Below are 22490 nucleotides of genomic sequence, written 5' to 3' on the forward strand. Positions count from 1 at the left end.
GATCGGACGCCAATTTCTCGAAATCAACCAGAGCCTGGACTCATCGAGACAAATCATATTATCACCAATGTTGATTCAGCTTTCGCAGATTAATCGTCTTCTTCGCAAAGTGTTTTGAATCGAATTGATCTGGAACAACCGCAATCAATCCTCCCTGTTCTTCCCACATACGGCGCCAATTGAAAGTACAAAGAATTTCCCCCAATTATAGAGAGAGAAATTTTACACTCCCAATGATTTCTAACCACTTTTCCCTCTCGATTTCCCTTATTTATAGACGGTTACAACCTCGTCTGGCTTAGGCCTTATTTGTTCTCTTTTTCCTGGACTCAACTCCTCTCACTTTAATATGGGCTTCCGCAATAACTTCATGGATCTGGGCCCATCCAGCGTGAACTTGCTCCATCCTGGCTATCCATACCCGACCCGTCCTTTGTAATACGGATCATACCAAGCCTGGGTCATTTTGGTGTCCTCAACCTCACTTTAGAGCTAATTTCTCATCCACCAGGAAACGAATTTGAGAAAGTAAATGTACTACGTTCATCTTCTTGTGAAGAGGAACGTGCTCGTCTATAAATTCGTAAAAATCTCTTCAGCGGAATCTATTTCAAATTTCATCCAAGTATCTATTTTATATGCCCTCATTTCCAATAGTATATATATATATACACACATATGCAGGACACAATTGTTTCTCAACAGAAATGGAACAAGAAAGGATGAACAATAGGTTGATTTAAAAATAAAAATAACCCATTCCATTTTGAGTAAACCATAAGCAAGTTGAGCAAAACAAATATTTTGAAAATTAGATGCAAAACCACTCCAAACAATTCAAGCTATTGAGAAACCTTACTGTTTTTGTATGCATGAATTCTTCTCTTCCTCACTGGCCGTGCGGCCCGTGCACAACTTACTCTTTCGCTTGACACCCTATATGTAACACTTTAAAGTGGGCAAATCTTATATTACAAAGCTTTTCAATTTAATGTGAAAACCGTGTTAACGCGGGGTGCAGAAGTTTTTAGTTGATTTTAATTGTGATTAACTCCTTTAATGACCTAGATCTGATTATTAGGTCAACTTGCTCAATTAATGATTGATTAAATTATCTTAAATAATATGATCAATTTAAACATACACAATCACAAATATAAATACTGAAAAGTAAAACAAGTAAGGTTAAAGAGAGTGCACTAGGATTTTTAACAAGGAAACCCGAGTTAGTAAAATAGGTCAACTGTTTACATGGGAAAAATCTCATGGACTATGCAGTTCAAAGTAAACCGATCCAATATGTTTGAAACAAAGTACACTGAACTTTGATTATATCTTACACCCTATCGTTCTACCAAATACCAATAGCTGACAATCATCTGGCTTTGCGACGTCTCATCCAACAACACTTGACCTAAGGCTTATGCTTGATCTCTGTAGAATAGTAACAGGTAGATCAAACAACACTTTTCGAATGCTTTGACCCTTTCAGAGTGTGATCGCTTTTACTTCTGTTCTTCAAGATCTGAACTCGATGTAGAATAATTAAATCCTGATTTTTTCGAAATTTTTGAATCTTCAATTAAGCTCCAATTCTAATGAGATAGAGAACAACACTACTTAAATCACTCATGAATATATTTGTGTACAAAATAATCAGATTTGATTTTCTGAATTTTATCTCTCTAAAGGCTTTCTCAAAATATAGAATTGATGTTTCTCAAAACCATACCTCAATAATGAATGAATGTGGCATTATATAGAAGTTAGGAAAACCTAATAACACTTCTAAAACAATTAGAATTTGTGCATAGGATATGGAAAGAAGTTGGGTTCAGAAAGGAATAAAAAAGAAATAAGGAAACTAAAGTTTCTAAGCTGTTAGGACTTCTTAAACTCATTCAAGATTCTTTGAACCGGTTCACGAAGGCTAGCAAGGAATTCGAAGAATCCCTAAGATTCTTGAACCGGTTCAGGAATTCTTAAACTGGTTTATGATGGCCAGTCTTGAATTTTTCTATAGAACCCTAAAAGTTGAACCTGTTCAAATATTCTTGAACCAGTTCAAGTTGGATAGAATGTATTTCTTCCAAGGAAAATTTCCAAACTCTTCATAAGTATTCTCACTACCTCACAAAACATCCTAAAACATTATTCTCATCATCCCGGAGTGTAGTAAACCTTGAACACTTGAACTTCTTCAAATCCGCATCTGATCTTCAATCTTAAAATTTTGAATCGAAAAATTACAACTCGGTCAGACTTGTTTTGATAACAAAATTAGCCAATTACAAAATATATATCTCACAATCTCCCCTTGTAACAATTTCGTGACAAAGCCCTAAAAACAATATGTAATCTACCCAAGTAAAAAAAAAAAAAAAACAAATTACAATGATTGTTAAAGGAAATAAACCGCGGAAATTTTCTAGAACCTCATTAAGCTTCAACACTTGTAACAACCTATAATCTACACATTTAGTTCAAACATAACTACCTGTGAAGCTTAATCGAGAAAATAAACACAAGTATAAAATAGCCATGCTAATAATGCCTGAATATTAATGCAATGTAATGCAATGAACAAATTGTTCTCCCTCTCAATGCAAAAATATCTCTCCCCCTGAATGATAAGTCTCTAAACTCTTCTCCTCCTTTTTGTCATAAATTAACAAGGGTCTTAAGGAAGAAATATCCTAGAAGTAGGAAATAACCAACCATATAGAACTTGTAAATTGAATCCAATGAGAATGTAGACTCCACAAAACTATATGTATCAACACAAATAACCAAGATCAATTCAATGAAGTTCCACAAACTTAGTAAGTGTAGTAAAATCACCAGCAAGTTCCAAAACTTATGATCTGTCAACTGTTTAGATTTCAGACAATAAATCAATAATATCACATATCCATAGAAATCAAACAATTAACATTTGCAAAAGACATTTTTTTTCTCTCTCTCTTTGTGTTTCATTTTTCTTTTTGCACATTGGCAGCTTTCAAACTTATGGGTAGCCAGTTCTTTCCGTTATTCCCATTTGTTTCGAGTTAAGGTAGCTTTAGACAATTCCAAAAGGTAGCCTTTTCCACCTCTTTCATTTTTTTCAAAACAACAAATATTTTTCATTCTTTTTCAAAAACTTTTCATTCCAACCTGTTTTTCAATTTTCTATTCTTTTCACTTTTTTGGTCTAAAACACATCAAGTAAGTTTAAATTCCAAGACAATATTCAATCATATCAACATTATCTTTAACCAAAACAATGACATCAAACATAAGTAAATGTATTATCAAAATTCATTTATTATGCGAAATAAGTAAACAAAACCAATTTCATCAATTCATAACCATAGTATATTTTACACAGATAATTCATGTGTCATAAAACACATTTTGTGAGTCATGATTCTCAAAATAGGACACTTAATTTGGAACAAAGGTAGTATATAAATTTCACGAATTTTTAACAGCTCAATTCGCGAGTTATGGATTCGATTTTTTTGAATCCGCCACCAATCTGTGGGTGTAGGATCGGATAGAATTCATGGATTTACGAATTTTTTGCACACCCCTAATTACCATTGATGTGCATGTGAGATGAAAATAAATAAGAAAACTAATTTACTTTATTTTCTTTTGAATATAAAACGTAAGAATATATATAATGGGTATCTTTAAAAATTGAATGAAAATATTAAAATATGTGAGAGAGAATCATAATTATCAAATACCTAAAATACAAAGCAAGGTAATCTCCCAACAATCGCTACTTCAAACAAACACACACCCTCAGAACCCCAAACTCTCCCCTCCCCACATACACCACCCCTCTCCCCACATACACTAATCGCACACGTGTCAAGCGTTTCACCTTTTGATACGTCATTGCAATGACGCGGAATTACCGCTTGAGACGATGTTTTGGAACGGTTTTCTCCTCTTTCGTGGGAGCTTCCTCTGGATTTAACGTTTATGAGACAAATATTTAGAAATAAAATAAGGCTGCAAATTGCAAAGTTGCAACCAACATTCAAAGTGCATTTTGGACCACTTTCAGTTTCCCATGTTTCTGTCCTCTTGTTTGGGTTTCACTATGCCTTTGTAAATGCTCTTTTATTTTTACAACTTGTTTAACTTTGGGCAATTACACAAATCATTCACGAGGTTTCGATATTGTGCATGTAGATAAAAGTTATAGCAATATGACACAAATGTCTATATTGACAGTTTGACAAAAAAAAATCAATACAAATTTACACTTTTAACCTTAAAATTAAAGTATTTATTTTTTATTAAAAAAAAATATTGTATTTGGGTCTGTGGTTAGTTCTGTTACAGATAATTTTGTGATTTTTGCAATTTGGTGATGGAGTCTTAGGGGCAAAACTGTAACTTTAACAATACACAAAAAAATTTAGATTTTTTTTATTAAACAAACAGTTTAACTCTAAGGACAAAAATGTAAATTCATATCAATCCACTAACCACAAATAATTAATTTGGACTTTTCTATTATATTGTGGCCATCTTCTATCTACATGTACAAATTAAAAACTTAGGGGGTCTTTTGTGTAATTTGCCCTTTAACTTTTGAAAAAAAAAAAAAAAAAAAAAAAAATCTCCAATCCAAAATGCATGAAATCTTAAATAATCCTACATCAACGATTGTATAAGCTAAAATAATTTTGCATTATATATATATATATATATATATATATATATATATATATATATTATCAACCAAATTTGAATATTCTTGATCGGTTAAAACCTTTAAATCCAAAGAGCCTACTATAATTCTCTCTCTCTCTACAAATGACCAGAAAACATTCCGCTAAATTAGGATTTTGGTCTTTTCCGACATTCTTAACTACAGTTTTATTTTTTTAATTTAGAGTAACCTCAATCTTTATGGCATGCTGTATTAATACGATGACTCATTAGGTTGTTATAATCTCTTGGACCAATGATAATTGAACAACAACTAAATATGTTCTCAATCTCTTTGCACTCGAAAGCATCTAAATATGTCCACGTATTAATATGACATATATATATATATATATTTTTCATAATATTTAATTGCAAAATAAGAAAGAAATTAACAAAAATTGATAATTTCAAATGGGTTAACCCGTTTTAATGTGGTTTAACTATATGTTGTCACATCAATTGTAATAATAAATAGATTAATTAACTAACTAAATGTTTCTGATTAGTTATATATGCACAATATATGTAAGTGGAGGGTCCCATTTCTTTATTTATGCTATTTGTTGTAGTGAATTGACAGACATATTTCTTTTAATGGATCCCATTTATGCATAAATAAATAAGTGGACCCTCCACTTGCATGTATTGTGCATAAATAACCAATCAACAATATTCGGTTAAGTAATTCACTACAAGTGTTCGGTATAAATATCCAAAAAAAGAAAATAAAATAAAAAGAAAACAGAGAAGTAAAAGAAGAAAGACTAAATTTTACATATATTAGTAAATATAGCATTCAAGCTCATACCATGCCTTGACAAATATCCATAATGAGCTCAGGTTTTAATTACAAAATATAACACTCAAGCTAATTCTAAGCCTTAAAAATGAGAACGATTAATATAATTGAAAGCAAAAAAAAAAAAAAAAGTTTCTCTTTTAAGGCATATAAATAGACAATAAAAAATACACTACATACTAGGGAGATCACTTGAAATTCCATATACTTGATTGAATCAGTCAATTAAATATTCAATCTACATATGTAATAGCAATTAGTCAATTAAAGATAATATTCAATCTACTTAGGCAACACATATAAATGTATGAATAGATAAAAATTAAATCTAATCACCAAATAAAGGAACCACACAGCGTGATATATACACCCACACACACAGTGGGCATTTGAATTTGAAGAAGAAGAAGAAGAGAGACAGAGAGAGAGCACTCACCGTAGGCTGTAGTATGGACCTCGACAGTCATTAGTGAGGTTTAAGGGGTGGATTAATCTTGGGAATGAGATAGTCTTTAGTGACCGGGATAGTAAACGAATATATGAGCTGAGATTTGGATTTAGGCCCCCTAAATCAGTTTAAATAGGGTGAGTTAATTTGTCATCCCCATATGTTACAAGAAAAGTAGCCCAAAACCCATATACCATTTATATGTATCAAATGCCTACAATTTGTCATGGGTGTAGAACTGAGAAGATAAATATCAGAGAGGATAAAGAACGGAAATTGCTACATCTTCTTATTGCATTCACCTAATTAAATAGAGGTGTAAAATAACAAACTGAACACAAAATATGGAAGTGGTTCCGTATATCTGTAACAGACTTGCATCACTACTAGGATACTCCTAAAGACTAGATAAACCAACAGACTCCTAAAGACTAGGACAAATAGAGACTTATTCAAAATTAAACTCTTAACACCCTCCCTTAAACTAAAAACGTATTGCTAACATTTAGTTTATAGAGTTACATCACACTGGATCCTCCATCAAACAGACACCAAGCAATTGCCGTAGCTTCATGAAAAGGGGTAACTTGAGAGCTTTGGTAAGAATATCTGCAAATTGTTCTTCACTTCTACAGTAGATCAGATCAATGTCTTCATTGTTAACAAGATCACGTAAGAAGTGGTACCGCACATCAATGTGTTTACTTCTTCCATGCATAACAGGATTCTTTGACAACTTGATTGTAGAACTATTATCACACTAGACTGAGGTGGGGCGATTTGGATGGTAGTGTAGTTCTTCAAGTAGCCTCCTCAACCAAATAGCTTGACATGCACAAGAAGCAGCAGCAACAAATTCAGTTTCGGTAGTGGACAAAATAACAATTTGTTGCTTCTTTGATGACCAAGACACAGCACCAGACCCCATCTTAAAGACATATCCTGAAGTGCTTCTTCTATCATCTGGATCACCTGCATAGTCACTATCAGTGAAGCCAAGTAAATCAGATTTTCTTCCAATCTTGTAGAGTATGCCAAAATTGATGGTCCCTTTCGAGTATGGGAAGATTCTTTTGGCAGCAAGAAGATGCAATTCTGTAGGATGTTCCATGTATCTACTAATGAGACTGACTCCATACATTATATCTAGCCTGGTCGTAGTCAAATACATAAGACTTTCCACGATCTGCTTATATAGAGTGCTATCAACCTTCTTACCTTCATGATTTTTACTTAGTTTCATGCCAAGTTCGACTGGTGTAGCAACCGAATTGCAATTCCCCATTTGAAATCTGTCCAAGATTTCTTGAACATATTTCTTCTGTGAAATAAAGATTCCAATAGAAGTTTGTGCTACTTCAATGCCAAGGAAGTAGTGCATAAGTCCAAGATCAGTCATATCAAACTCAGTCATCATTGACTGTTTGAAATCAGCAAACATAGTACTATCATTACCAGTGTAAATTAAATCATCCACATATAAGCATACCATTATCAACTCACCAGCAGATCCAGATTTCATAAATATTGTAGGCTCATATGGACATTGTTGAAAGCCTGACCTTGAAAAATATGCAGCTATGCGACTGTACCAAGCTCGAGGAGCTTGTTTTAGTCCATATAGCGCCTTCCTTAATTTGTACACTTTCTTCACATTCCTATCTTACTCATACCCCGGGGGTTGATCAACATATACTTGTTCTTGCAAATCGCCATGTAAGAATGCAGATTTTACATCCAACTGGAACACGGGCCATGAGTTTTGTGCTGCCAATGCAAGTACCAATCGAATGGTATCAAGTCTTGCAACTGGAGCAAAAACCTCTTTGTAGTCAACGCCAAATTCTTGCTTATATCCTTTTGCAACTAGGCGAGCTTTGTACTTGTCAACTTTTCCTTTCCCGTTCAGCTTTGTCTTGTAGATCCACTTGACCCCAATTGACTTTTCCCTTTAGGAAGATCTGTCAGTTCCCAAGTGTTATTTCTCTCAATGGATGCAATCTCCTCATCCGTTGCCTTCTGCCATTTTGGGTCTTTGATAGCATCTTGGAATGTAATGGGATCACAATCTGAAAATAGAGCACAATGGGTAATGGGGTCATTAAATTGATTAATCCCAGTTACCTCATAATCTTGCATCCATGCTGGTAAACTCTTGGAACGCTGAGGTCGTGACTGGTGTGACAATGTAGGTTGATCTCCTCCGGATGAAGATGCTGATAAATGAGGTGAAGATGGAATTTGTTGTTGTTCTGTAGGAGAGGACTGTTGTTCTGAAGGAGAGGACTGACTTTCTTCATTCTCAACATCAAAATTGACTGGAATGGACTGCCCAGAAGTATTAACAGCCCATGTCCATGTTCTTTCTTCATCAAATACAACATCTCTACTGATGATGATCTTCTTGGTGATGGGATTGTATAATTTATAGGCCTTTGAATGTTCGCTAACACCGAGAAAGATACATTTTTCTCCTTTGTCATCGAGCTTCTTCCTCTTTTCATCTGGAATATGAGCTTACGCTATGCACCCGAAAATTTTGAAGTGGTCGATAGTTGGTGTGCGTCCAGCCCATGCTTCTTCAGGTTTCATGTTTTAGACAGCTAATGTGGGACTCCTATTCAATATATGAATACTCCAATTCACTGCCTCAGGCCAGAAATTCTTTGGGACACTTTTCCTTGTCAACATGCTCCGCACCATGTTTAAGATTGTACGATTTTTCCTCTCGAACACACCATTCTGCTGTGGTGTGTAGGCTGCTGTAAGTTGCCTTTTAATGCCATGCATCTCACAGAAATTTGCAAATTCTCGTGAGGTGTATTCTCCACCACGATCAGTTCGAAGAGTTTTGATAGCTCTCCCAACTTCTTTCTCAACAAGAGCTTTATAATTTTTGAATATTGAAAAAACTTCAGATTTGTCCTGTAAAAAATAAACCCACGTTTTGCGACTATAATCATCAATGAATGTAATAAAATACCTCTTGTTACCATTAGATGTTGGATTTATAGGCCCACAAATATCTGAATGGACCAGCTCCAAAGTCCGTTTTGCTCTCCATGCTTTCCCTTTCGGGAAATGATCACGATGTTGCTTGCTAACAACACATTCTTCACAAACTTGTGAAGGAATATCAATCTGTGGAAGGCCCGTCACCATATTTTTCTGATATAGAGTCTTCAATCCAGTGAAGTTCAGATGCCCATAGCGAAAATGCCATAGCCATGCTGAATCTTTCACCTTAGCAGAGAAGCAAGAATGAAAAGCATTCTGGATATATATCGGAAACATTCGATTTACCGTCATGTTGACCTAAGCAATTAGACCCTTATTTGGATCTTGAATTCGATACGTTCCTGCTTTAATGACGATCTCATATCCCTTCTCTTGTAGCTGCCCCACGCTAAGTAAATTGTTCTTCAAATCTGGAACATAGAAAACACTAGAAATTGTTTGAAAAATGTTATCTTTAGTCCAGATTTTGACATTACCTTTTCCCATGACACAGACTTTTGACTTATCTCCAAATTTCACCGTATCTCGAAAGGATTCATCCAAATCAGAAAATACTGACTTGTCGCCACACATATGATTACTGGAACCTGTGTCTAAATACCATAAGTTATGGTGTATTTCTTCCACGGTATGACACGCCATCAGAAGAGTGACTTCATCTTCCTTCTCTACAAAAATTGATTTTTCACCAATTTCTTTTTGTAATTTTGTCCGACATTCATTACGATAATGGCCATACCTATGACATCTATAGCACTCGACATTTGATTTGTCAAATGGCTTTGATTCTTGATTAAGTGATTGCAGATTATCACGCCCTCTGCCTCTGCTTCGGGAATCAAAAACATGGTGATCTTCTGATTTGTAATGTGTGAGTCTGCCATCTCTGCTACCTCTACCTCTTCCTCGTCCTCGTCCTCGGCCTCTTCCTCTGGATGTTGAAGAGTGATTGTTGGTTGTGACCTGCAATGCTTGCTCCTCTTTGACATCATGATTGATTCTTTGCTCATGAACCAACAGTGAACTTTGCAGTTCATCAATTGAAAGTGCATCAATATCATTCGATTCCTCAATAGAACAAACGACTTAATTGAATTTTGAGGTCATCGATCGAAGAATTTTTTCAATTATTGTAACATCTTCCATCTTTTCACCATGGTGTTTGCAATCGCCATCGTTATTGAGAAATAGTCAGAAACGGACTCTCCTGGCTTCATATGAAGTGTTTCAAAGTCAGTGCGAAGTGCTTGAAGGTGTGCACGTTTCACCCTTGCATTGCCTTGATACTTCTTTTTCATCGAATCCCAAATTTGCTTGGAAGTATCTTACGAGATAATAGTTTCCAAGATCGAACGATCAATTGCTTGGAATAGATAATTCTTCACTTAAAGATCCTTCACTTTTTGTTCTTCCAGCTTCGTTTTCTGCGCTTCCATCAACGGTGCTCAACTCGACGGTTCAGCAACACCAATTTCCACAAGATGCCAATATTCTTTGGATCTCAGGAAATTCTCCATCAACATACTCCAATGGTCATAGTGACCATCAAAGCGAGGTATAGCTGGTTGCACGAAATTTTCAGATGCCATTAGTGATTGCTGCTGTAACACAAGAGTGAGTAGAGAGAGGTTGCTGCTCTACTAAGACCCACTGCACTCTTTTGAATGTATGGCTCTGATACCACAATGTAGAACTGAGAAGATAAATATCAGAGAGGATAAAGAACGGAAATTGCTACATCTTCTTATTGCATTCACCTAATTAAATAGAGGTGTAAAATAACAAACTAAACACAAAATATGGAAGTGGTTCTGCATATCTGTAACAGACTTGCATCAGTACTAGGATACTCCTAAAGACTAGATAAACCAACAGACTCCTAAAGACTAGGACAAATAGAGACTTATTCAAAATTAAACTCTTAACAATGGGTTCATCTCACTCATATACCATTCATATGTGTATATACATATATACAAATACATGTATTGTTATTTATCAGATATTACCGTATTACCTACATTTTGGATCAAAAATGTGTTCTATAGATGTATTCTCTATTCATCAATTCTTCAATCATATACAATTTGTATTCCTAATTGGTACCGTCATATACAATTATATATCTATAAATCAACAACCACATATTATCAAAATTTCATCAGATCTAACGAGACATACCACAAGTGGGTCATATATTTAAAACCAAGGCGTAGGCTTTATGGGAATTCTGATAATCGCCACGATCTTGTTCTTCCCCATCTCTATATCACCGCGACATTTATTAATATGCTTTCTAAAATCCTCAAACACACGCAGCTTCTCCTGGATCTCATCTATAGTCCGCATCACATCAACCTCTTTTTTACCATAAAAATCAGATGTATCTAACACTGACTTAACCTCAATTTCCAATTGATCCACAAGTACTCCAATGCTGTCCAAGTCACATTTCCCAATGGAAGTCCCATAAACTAATGAACTCGTTTTCATATTGCTCTGTCCTTCCACCTCATTCTCATACTTCTTCCAAAGGGAATTAATCCATCCACCCATTGACGCCAAATTCGACCTAGCCGCAGCCACAGCCGCCAAAGCCATCACAACCGGCGGTGAAGTAAGCGCGGTCGCCACAACAGAACATATCAGCACAGAGGCAGAGGACGACCCCCCTTGCGTAAATGGATCACCTGCAGTCTTGAAATCCTCCAGCTTCTTTAGCGTCCCCGAGTAGAATTTTTCTTTTTCCCACCACATGCATTCGCTGTGTCTATCGTCAAATTGAATCATCAAATGGCTGTTGAGGTACTCGTCGAGAGTATAAAAGTCATTCACATCCTGAAGACTGTTTTCCAGGTAGCATTTCACGAAATCGAAAAGCTCTTCCTTATTGAACATGTCCTTTTGGTTTTCGAGAATGAAATTGACCACCTGTTCATTGGTTTTGAGGATGCAGTCTGTGAGCTTTCTCAGTGAGTCCAGAGAGACTGACCGAGCACCGACGTCCACTGCGAGGGTGTGGATGACTCCGGTGATGCGTTTTTGGAGGGTGGAATCGAATGACTGAAGAAATGGGTCGAGTCGACACGCGTCTATGTAGGCTATCAGATCAGACGCGATGTCTGAATATCGATGCTGTTGCCTTTGTTTGCTAGAATCACCACCCATTGTTGTTGTTGGCCCTAAATCGGTTAGATGATATTACAAGCTTCAAAAAAACAACCCCAAATCTATATATATATATATATATATATTTTATTATAATAAATAACAGAAAAACCCAATTCACTGTATTTGGGTTCCGTAATCTTCTGTTTTCATTTTATATGAAGTTCGGGCGTGTGAGGAAATGTCTCTGATTTTTCCAGGAATTTAAGTTGTATTTCAATAAAGCGTGTTTAAAGTTACCGAGTAAAAGCATGTTCAAGTAAGGTTCTTCTCTCCATCATGTGAACGATCCTTATGGCAGAAGATCCTAATAAAATATATTCAATTAATCCAAATGCAATGTTGGTAAAATTTACCAAATTACCCCTAATCCAATCTTCATATCCATACCTTTGAATTTCCACATCATGATGGAGAATTTTTGACAACGTAGTCTTACCGCATCTATGTCATTCAATTTCACCATAATCGTCTTCGATTGACTCCTTTAATTCCACGAGCTTGCTTCTTCTTGCAGTAACTTCACAAATTTTCGAGCAATTTTCAAGCATTTGAAGACAAGCTTCTTGGCATTTTTAATCGATTCAACGATTTGTTCAGCTAAATGATCTCAGCAAAGAATGGTTCTATTGATTTGTTCAGCTTAATGATCTCACCAAAGAATGGTTCTAACGATTTGTTCAGCTTCAACTTGACGGCTATGTTCGTCAAATGATTCAAAACAGCTTTCACCAATTCATTGACTGCTGCTGCTCCCAAAACAGCTCTTCCAAAGAGCTCATCCGCCATCTATGTAATGTATTGTCTTCTTCACAGAAACCCTAGTCCCTTGAACTCTGGAGAGGGGAAGTAAAGGAGTAGCATTGGGAAAAAAAAAATTGAAATATTACATTAATATTTTATTTTGTTATGTAGATGCTAAAGGTTAATATTGTAAATTTAATAAGATAGTTTTTTTTTTTTTGATGGAGAAAAAAAATAAAAAAGACCCAATTGATTTACTCTGTCCCTTCTAACGCCATGGATTCAATTTCAACCAAACAAATGTTCACTCTGTCCCATAAAAGAAGTACAAATTTACGGGACATGTAGTCCCTGAAAAGTTACCAACTTATCTTTTTAAGTTTAAAATTTTAAATCTCAAAACATATAAGAAAAAATGTCAAATATATTATTTGAAAAAAGAAAATAGACAATTATTTTAAGACAACCCAACAAGGAGAAAAATGGACATTATTTTTGAGACAGAAGGAGTATAAGAATTCTAAGGAGTAGGGGGGAAAAAAAAATAATGCCAGACTAAGAAAAACAATTTGGGCTAATTTTAATTGGGCTCGAGTCATAAGTGAATTAACACGAATAATCAGTTTAATTAATTGTATCGTGTTAAAATTGTTTAACTAAATACGTCATAATCGTATTAAAAGGACTCATATAACTTGTTATTTATGTAGGCACAATTACTATAGATAATTAGGTAATTTCAACGTAAACCCTTAACAAAAATTTGTATTAATTCTTTAACTATTATTTCTTTTCCCTCTCATTCTCGCTACACCTTATGATTTTAAAATTATTAAAGTTATTTAAACATTTGTCTTATTTCTACTTGTTTATGGGGATGTGTAATGATTTCTTCTTACTCTGAATGTTTGGGTTCTATAATAACTGAGTTAAAATATAAAATTTGAAGAGCTTTGTGATATAAAATTTGTCAACACAAACATACCCACCGTAACATACACTAACCGTTCACGTCTCACGCGTTTTACCTTTGATAGACCTAGCTAGGCCAGGCCTTGAGCTTAATTACGTGATTAAAGTAGGGTCGATCCTGAGATTGATAAAATTTTGAGAGGCTCTAATCGAACTTTAATGTGAGATTTTTTAATTATAGAAATACACAATAACATATACATAAAGTAATAAAAGGTTATATTTAACTTTGAATTTAATCACCAAATTTTTAAAGACCCTACTTTTGAATGAGCTATGAATTCGTTTAAGTGAAAGGCTTTAAATTTTTTTATTTTTTATTTGGGCTTATCACTCACGGAAAGGGGTCTAATTTTTTATTTTTTATTTTTTTTATTTTATTTTATTTTATTTTTTTTTGTGGAACCTATCACTAATGGGCCTAAAAATTTTGAGGCCCTGGGCGACCGCCTTGGTCACCTTGGCCAGGGCCGGGGCTGGCCTTAGACTTTTTTAAGATGTTTATATGCAGTGCACCACCTTGGTACAAGAATATCATGTAAAAGCATGACAACAATTAAATTTAGGAGGATATTTCGTCAAATCTAACAAGACATACAAGTGGGTCGTATGTTTAAATGAATCTTTTTACATTTTACCTTTTTTTTCCCTCCAAAAAATGTTGCACAAGAATATTATAGTTAAGTGAATATATATGGTTACCAATTAATGATTCTTGAATCAACCAACTACCAAAGTTAACAATTTCCAAATTTAGTGAAACACTTCGTAATAGTTCAATTAAATGAAGCACGTGAAATCAATCTACTAAAGCTAGCAAGTAATGGTGTTTTCATATACAATCTGCACATCTCACTCGTGTTGGATTGGATAGAGAGAGACTACAAAATTGGGGACGGTTTTTATGCGTATTTCGCCGGTGGGACCACCTCTGGATTCCTTAGTTAAGCGCACGCGTCCGCGGTCAGCTTGCCATATATTCATTCTCACATGCTTTTGGGGAGAGAGTATTGCCATTTAACCTGGACCCAGTTACACCAAAGCTCATTGGTTCATTAAAGCTTGAGAATCACAATGGGAGGTGGGAATTTGGCGCCTTTTTTTATAAATTGGAAACTAAGATTGGATGATGAAAGTACAAAGAATTTTCCCCCAATTGTAGAGAGAGAAACTTTACACTCCCAACAATCTTCAACTGCTTTTCCCTCTCAATCACCCTAATTTATAGGCAGTTATAACCACCCCTAAGCTGGACCTTACTTGCTCTCTTTTGTCTGGACTCGACTTCTTTCATCTTAACATGGGTTTTCGCAATGACTTCTTGGATCTGGGCCCATTCAGTGTGGACTTGTTCCATCCTGGCTACCCATATCCGACCCGTTCTTAGCAACATGAATCATACCAAGCCTAGATCATTTTTAGTATCTTCATCTGCCCCCAATAATCTCTCCCCTCATTAATGAGGTTGAGATTATTGAAAAGATACAATCTTGATCTGACGGCTCGGAGCGATGACACGAGGAATCGAACGGCTAGCACAAAAACCCAGACTTCGAGATCTACTGCGCCACTTTTGCCTTAACCTTTTGAATTCTATGTCGCCTCCATTTCTTCTCCTTAAAAACCCTGATCCTCTAAACTTTTATCTTCCTTTAACATATCTTACTGTTATTCTCCGTTGTCATCTTCCTGAGTTTCGTCCGTCACCTTCCTGCACTTTCCGGCGATCTTTCTTCAGTTCTTCCGGCGAGTTTCTCCTTTGTGATTTTGGCTACTGCGCTGTTGCTGTGTGCATCACAAACTCTTAAGGTTAGTTCTTTTTTACTACCCTTTTTGAAAAAGACACCTTTATTACCATAGATTCCTCCCCTTCTCCATGGCTCCCCCAAATCTGAACGCCATTCGCTTCAAGAATAGCATTCCCAATGACGTCTCTCTCAGGATCTATCCAATAAACTTAGATGGGAGATCTGGCGAGGGTCTCCTTCCTGGGGAGGTTTTATTCTCTGCCGTCTATTTAAACGTCGTTAGGTTCCCTTTACACCCATTCTTTTGTTACGTTTTCAACAAATTGGGGCTTTGCCCTCTGCAGGTTAACCTCAACTTCCTTAGGGTAATTTCAGTCCTCTTGCTCTTGAATCGTGATAGGAGTCTCAACCTTGACATCATCGACCTTCTCCTCTGCTACCGAATTAATAAAATCAAACAAAATAATCTGTATTATCACTTCTTCCCTATTGACAAACGGTCGGTCTGTACAGATAATAACTCATTTGAAAAAGGTTGGAGACAAAAATTGATTGGGGTTAGTGGGAATTGGCGGACTCCGCTCGGCCAATCTTTCTCTACCTTTTCTTCCTTTGGAGTATGCTCTGTCTCTGGCTACAAAAAACTGAAAACACATCCCACTGAATACCATTGTGAAAGTTGCCTTCCCCGTTTTTGTACTTTTCTTTGTAGCCTTCAAATTCCTCATGATGAACTGGTTTATAGCGTTTGCAGGGCCAGGCTAGACATCTTACAAGAGAGTGTGTTGAACAACGTCCCTTCAGCTACAGATTTGCTTACACTTGACAATCTCTCGGACATCTTTCTCTTAGGGTCTATAATGGAGAACATTTAGATTCCATCTTTCAGCAGGAGGAGACGTTCTGCTCCCATCCCTTCTGCTGCTCCTGCTACCATATCATCCTCTACACCTGTTACCACATCATCCACCTCTACTGTCTCTGCCCCAGAACAAGTTGCGATTGCTCCAGCTGTGACTCAAGTCACAAGTCGTTCTGCTATTGGGCCCTCTGCGCTCACCCATGCTGAGAACCCTGCTGTGGATTATTCTACTGAAGCCCGTCCTGCTGCTCCCATCATTGTGCCTTCAAACATTCTGTCTGACACTTCTTCAGAGAGCACTCAGGATGCTGGAGATTTCCAGAACAATGGAGTACCAGCTAGCGCTGGTCTGTCAGAAAAAAGTTTAGGAAAAAGGCCAATGCCTGAAGGCGGTTATGACCGGAGTGACGTCCCACCAGCTCGGAGGACCAGGATGGCTTCTTTCAGGGTTACTGAACCCTTGCCCCCAGCACGGTTTTTCATTCCAGAGGGTGAATTAGCCAGAACCTCTGGTCCAACATCATCCGTTCTTCCATAGCGACCTTTGCTCAGCCATGAAGATGGCTCGACCATTGGCCCCACAAACTCTATGTACAAGGACCCCCTCACCTCCTTTGCTTTCAATAAGGGTTTTTGGACTCCCAAGGATCTTAAAATTCAGAACAAGTTGTCTTTTAGTGAGATGTTCCAGCTGTTCCTAGCTGCTGCCATGGAGGTAACTCTTCTTCTTATTGAGATATGTCTCTTTTCTACTATAACTCTTTAGTGGCTAGACTGACCAGAATCTCCCTTCCTTTGTACAGACTTTATTCGGGATGTTTACCTTCCAGAAGACCATTGAGGCTCTGAACAAAAAACTTAAATCTCTTTCTATAGGCCTTAAAAGGTCTGTTGAAGCAAAAAGCCGCCTTGAGGTTAAAGTTGTTGAGCTTGAGTCTAAGCTGAGCGAGTCAAAGAAATGGGTTGATGCCTTAAAAACAGAGAAAGACAATCTGGCAAATGAGAGGGACACCCTCAGAGTTGAACGAGATACCATTAAGGCTGAACAGGACTCTCTTCAGGATGAAGTTGATGTTCTGAAGACTGAGAAGAGCGTTACACTGACTGAAAGAGATTTACTGAAGGTTGAGAAGGGAGACCTTCAGCGTTCACTTATTGCTGACCGGTTGTCTCATGCCAACTCACAGGAAAAGCTCTTAAGTGAACGTTCTTCTTTGCTTAACATGGTTGACAAAGTTAAAGGGGGTATGAAAGCTCTCCTTACTCGCTTCACCAGAACCAGTGCCCTCCGGTATGCTGAAGGGTATAGAGACGGCTTTATTGACCGTTCTCCCCTTGAAGGTGAATCAAGTTCTTGTGTTGGCCCGGATGAGTTGGACGCTTCTTTGTATATCCACCCACCAAATAACTACCAAAATCCACCCTGCGACCCTGTTGGGAATATTTTTATAGAGTGAAGAGAGGTTGCATCCTCAGGAGTTGTTCCACCCTTCCATCCTCCGAGCATTCCTCCCATTACTACTATCGCGCCCTCCTCTTCAATTGCCTCTGACAGACTCATACTGGCTGAGGGGGTGATTCATTTTGATTCTCCCCCCAAGGATGATGGTGTAACTACGAATGGAGAAGACCTCAATGGTCCAGAGGGTAATGATGGGGAAAACATCGAGTCACAGCCTGGAGAAGACCATGAGAACTAACATACTGTAATTGTTTTCATCAGTTTTTTTTTTTTTTTCTTTTCAAAAGTGTACCTTCATGTATCCTCAGATCATCAAGCCCTGTACTTCAGGACTATTTTGTAATGAATGTCAATACTTATTTTCAGCACAACTTCCCTTCTTCAAGTTTTCAATTTCCAACCTTGTTTTCAATTTTCACAAGTGTTTGGCGTTCGGCTCAAATGCCTCTTGCCACTCAGCATTAATTCATTTTTAAACAACTATTTGGCGTTCTGCTCATAATGCCAGTTGCCACTAACTTTGTTAAGTGCCTGGCGTTCGGCTAGAACGCCACTTGCCACTCGGCATTTAGTTTACTTCAAGCAAGTGCTTGGCGTTCTGCTCATAGTGCCAGCTGCCACTGACTTTGCTGAATGCCTGGCGCTCTGCTAGAACGCCACTTGCCACTCGGCTTTTAGTTTACTTCAAGCAAGTGTTTGGTGTTCAGCTCATAATGCCAGCTGCTACTGACTTTGCTGAATGCCTAGCGCTCGGCTAGAATGCCACTTGCCACTCGGCATTTAGTTTACTTCAAGCAAGTGCTTGGCGTTCGGCTCATAGTGCCAGCTGCCATTGACTTTGCTGAATGCCTGGTGCTCGGTAGAACGCCACTAGCCACTCAGCATTTAGTTTATTTTGAGCAAGTGTTTGGCGTTCGACTCATAGTGCCAGTTGCCACTGACTTTGCTGAATGCTTGGCGCTCGGCTAGAACGCCACTTGCCACTCGGCATTTAGTTTATTTTGAGCAAGTGTTTGGCATTCAGCTCATAGTGTCAGCTGTCATTGACTTTACTGAAGCCTGGCGCTTGGCTAGAACGCCACTTGCCACTCAGCATTTAGTTTATTTTGAGCAAGTGTTTGGCGTTCGGCTCATAGTGCCAGCTACCACTGACTTTGCTAAGTGGGAAGGATGTCAATTAATTTTTGAGCAAAGTAAACAACTTTCATAAAACTTGAAAATTTCGTACACTTGTAAGTATGCCATTCAAAATGTGTATATTGTTTGAAATTAAACTCTACTTTTACTGGTGGTACCTTTTCAGAGACGTAGCATTCTATGGCTTACTGACCAACCTTCCTGCCATGGTCTCCAGGACGTATGCTCCCTTTCTTATGACTTCTGCAATTCTATATGGACCTTCCCATGGGGAAAACATCTTTTTGACTATTCCCACCTTCGTTTTTAGAACCAGATCGCCAAGGGCAAAATCTCTGTACTTCACCCTCTTGTTATGGCTATTTACGAGCGTCTGTTGATAAGAAGCAAGCCTTATTGCAGCTGCGTCCTTTTTCTCCTCCAACAGATCAATATTAAACCTTAGCATCTTATCATTTTGCTCTTGATTCCACGCCAAGCTTTTAACGGTTGGAACTAAGTGCTCGATTGGTATCACTGCCTCGGTGCCGTACGCCATAGCGAATGGGCTCTCCCCGGTCGGCCGTCTTGTGGTTATTTTATAGACCCACAAGACGTTTAGAAGCTCATCTAACCATTTTCCTTTTTCCTTTTCCAGATTCTTCTTGATGCAGGCAAATATTATCCTATTCGTGATTTCAGCTTGACCATTAGCCTAGGGATGACTGATTGCTGCTAACTTCTGATTAATTCCATATTCTTCCAGCAGCTCTTTCACTTGCTTACTATCGAGATTGGTTCCATTATCCATAACAATCGACCTTAGTACACCAAAATGACAGATAATATTATTCCAGATGAAGCGTCTTACTTGAGTTTGGGTGACACTAAGGTACAGCTCTGTCTCCACCCATTTGGTGAAGTAATCAGTTGCTAGCAAAACGTACTTGTTCTGTAATCTTGCGGTCGGCAGAGCGCCAACCACATCCATCCCCCACTGTGCGAAAGGCCATGGCGTGGCCATTACATACAAGTCTTCAGGTGGTTGGTATATCAATGGTCCGAAACCTCTGACATTTATCACAACTTCTAGAGAATTCTTCTGCATCCCGTGCCATGTTTGGCCAAAAGTACCCTTGTGTCATTGCTTTTTGTGTCAAAGCTCTTCCTGCTGAATGATTTCCGCATACACCTTCATGAATGGTTCGTATGATCTGTCTAGCCTCTGTTGGGGTAACACACTTCAAGTTTAGACCCGAGAAGGACCGCCTATACAATTGATCATGCACAATAGCATACTTTGTGGCGTTGGACCTGATTTTTCTTGTTTCATCTTTCTGTTCGGGTAGCACACCATCACGTATGAAATCCATGATCGGATCAATCCAGCTCGGCTTATATGGTATAACATTAATGTGTTAAGCACTCGGATTAGGCAGTTTGTCAAAAATGGATGGTTGGATCAGCACGTCAACCGAGATAACCCTAGCTAGAGTTTCTCCAGAACTGGACGCATTGCAGGTCAACCGGTCAGCGTCTTCATTATACTCCCTCGGCAATTGAATGAACCTGATCTGATCAAACCTTTTCACCTCACGCAAAACCGTGGTTCGGTATACTTCCATGGTCTTATCCTTGGTTCCATATTCCCCAGTGACTTGCCGAACGACTAGCTGTGAATCACTATAAGCAATTAGATTCTTGATTTTCAGCTCTTTAGCCAACTTTAACCTCGCTAATAATGCCTCGTATTCTACCTTGTTGTTGGTTGCGCTGAACTTAAGTCTTATCGCTTGGCTCAGCGTGGTGCCTTCTGGTGTTTGCAATTGGATTCCAATCCCTGCCCCTATTTGATTTGAAAAGCCATCTATAAAGAGCTTCCATAAGGAGCAACTATAATCTTCCACCAAGTCTTCAACATCACACTCAAGTAGGAAATCAGCCACCGCTTGACCTTTGATTGCCGTTCTGGGTTCGTATGTAATATCAAATGAGCTCAACTCAATGGCCCATTTTGTCATTCTTCCTGATAGATCCTGCTTATGCAAGATCATTCTCAAAGGAAAGGCTGTTAAGACGATAATCTGATGGGACTCGAAATAATGTCTGAGCTTCCTTTTTGCGTTGACCAACGACAAGATCATCCGTTCGGCCTTTGAGTACCTTCTTTTCGGCTTGGCCATTGTTTTGCTGACATAAAACACTGGGAATTGCTTTCCGTCTTTGCAACGGATCAGAACGGCACTAGTCGCTATGATGGATACCCCAAGATATAGAAAGAGCTTCTCATTTGGCTCGGGAGCAGATAGAACCGGAGGGTTGCGCATATATTCTTTCAGGCTGGTTAGTGCCTGTCGTTGTTCATCCCCCCAGGCTTGCCTTCCATGGACTCAAATTGTATCAAAAAATGGTTTACAACGGTCCGAGAGCTTAGAAATGAATCAGTTCAGCGCAACTATTCGACCTGTGAATGCCTGCACCTCCTTGATTGTCTTTGGTTCTGCATTCCTAATCAGAGCTTCTGCCTGCGCTGGGCTGGCCTCAATTCCTCTATGATTGACCACATGTCCCAAGAATTGACCAGAGCTGACGCCGAAAGAACATTTGGCCGGATTAAGCTTCATCCTGTATTGCCTTAACACATCGAACACATCATGTAGGTGCGTTATGTAATCATTCTTCGTTTTACTCTTGACCACCATATCATCAATGTAAGCTTCTATAGTTTTCCCTATTTGACGTTTGAAAATCTTACTGATCAGCCTCTGATAAGTAGCTCCAGCATTTTTTAATCTGAACGGCATGACTTTGTAACTGTAGGTCCCTCGTTCAGTAACAAAAGAAGTTTTCTCTTCATCGATTAGGTCCATGGGGATTTGATTATATCTGGAATAAGCATCCAGGAAGGTTAATCATTCGTATCCTGTGGTGGCATCCAACATTTGATCAATCCTTGGCAATAGGAAGCTATCATTTAGGCAAACTTTATTCAGATTAGTGAAGTCAATACATACTCTCCATTTCCCATTCTTTTTCTGCACAACAATGACATTAGAGAGCTAGGCCGGATACTGAACTTCTCTAATGAATCCTGCCTCGAGCAATCGATCAATCTCCTCAGCTATGATCCGATTTCGTTCGTGAGCAAATCTTCTCTGCTTCTGCTTCACAGGTTTTGCATTCGGATCTACATTGAGGGAATGGCTGGACACAGAAGGACTAATCCTTGGCATATCTGAATGGCTCCATACGAATACATCTACAATCCGAGTCAAGAAGTCAATCAACCCTAGTTTTTCCTTTTCAGTAAGTCTGGATCTTACCCTCGTTGTTCGGTCCAGTTTCTTATGGTCGATCCTCACATCAAGAAGAGGTTCTGTGGTTAGAACTGGTGGCTTCTCCTCCCCACCTTCGCTGGGTAGAGGCTCCTGTAATTG

The 22490-nt window shown here is 38.0% G+C and overlaps 3 protein-coding genes across 3 annotated transcripts in view; all 3 read right to left on the reverse strand.

Moving 5' to 3' along the window:
- Window positions 1-3760, reverse strand: part of LOC132266752 (UPF0496 protein 1-like) — a 96936-nt gene extending 93176 nt beyond the window's left edge. Inside the window, exon 1 of the mRNA XM_059767739.1 lies at window positions 3735-3760. The gene's annotated coding sequence lies outside the window, so the exon portion shown is untranslated. The remainder of the gene's footprint in view (window positions 1-3734) is intronic.
- A 2963-nt stretch (window positions 3761-6723) lies between these two features.
- Window positions 6724-7485, reverse strand: LOC132316384 (secreted RxLR effector protein 161-like). Its single transcript, XM_059814865.1, has one exon. The coding sequence runs from the start codon at window positions 7483-7485 to the stop codon at window positions 6724-6726; it is 762 nt and encodes a 253-aa protein (XP_059670848.1).
- A 3695-nt stretch (window positions 7486-11180) lies between these two features.
- LOC132316385 (UPF0496 protein 1-like) lies at window positions 11181-12149 on the reverse strand. Its single transcript, XM_059814867.1, has one exon. The coding sequence runs from the start codon at window positions 12147-12149 to the stop codon at window positions 11181-11183; it is 969 nt and encodes a 322-aa protein (XP_059670850.1).
- Between the last annotated feature and the right edge of the window lie 10341 nt (window positions 12150-22490).

The sequence above is a fragment of the Cornus florida genome, unplaced genomic scaffold (assembly GCF_030987335.1).
Source record: "Cornus florida cultivar Cherokee Brave unplaced genomic scaffold, ASM3098733v1 CherokeeBrave_3.0.0_Hap2_Chr07, whole genome shotgun sequence".
Classification (NCBI taxonomy): Eukaryota; Viridiplantae; Streptophyta; class Magnoliopsida; order Cornales; family Cornaceae; genus Cornus; species Cornus florida.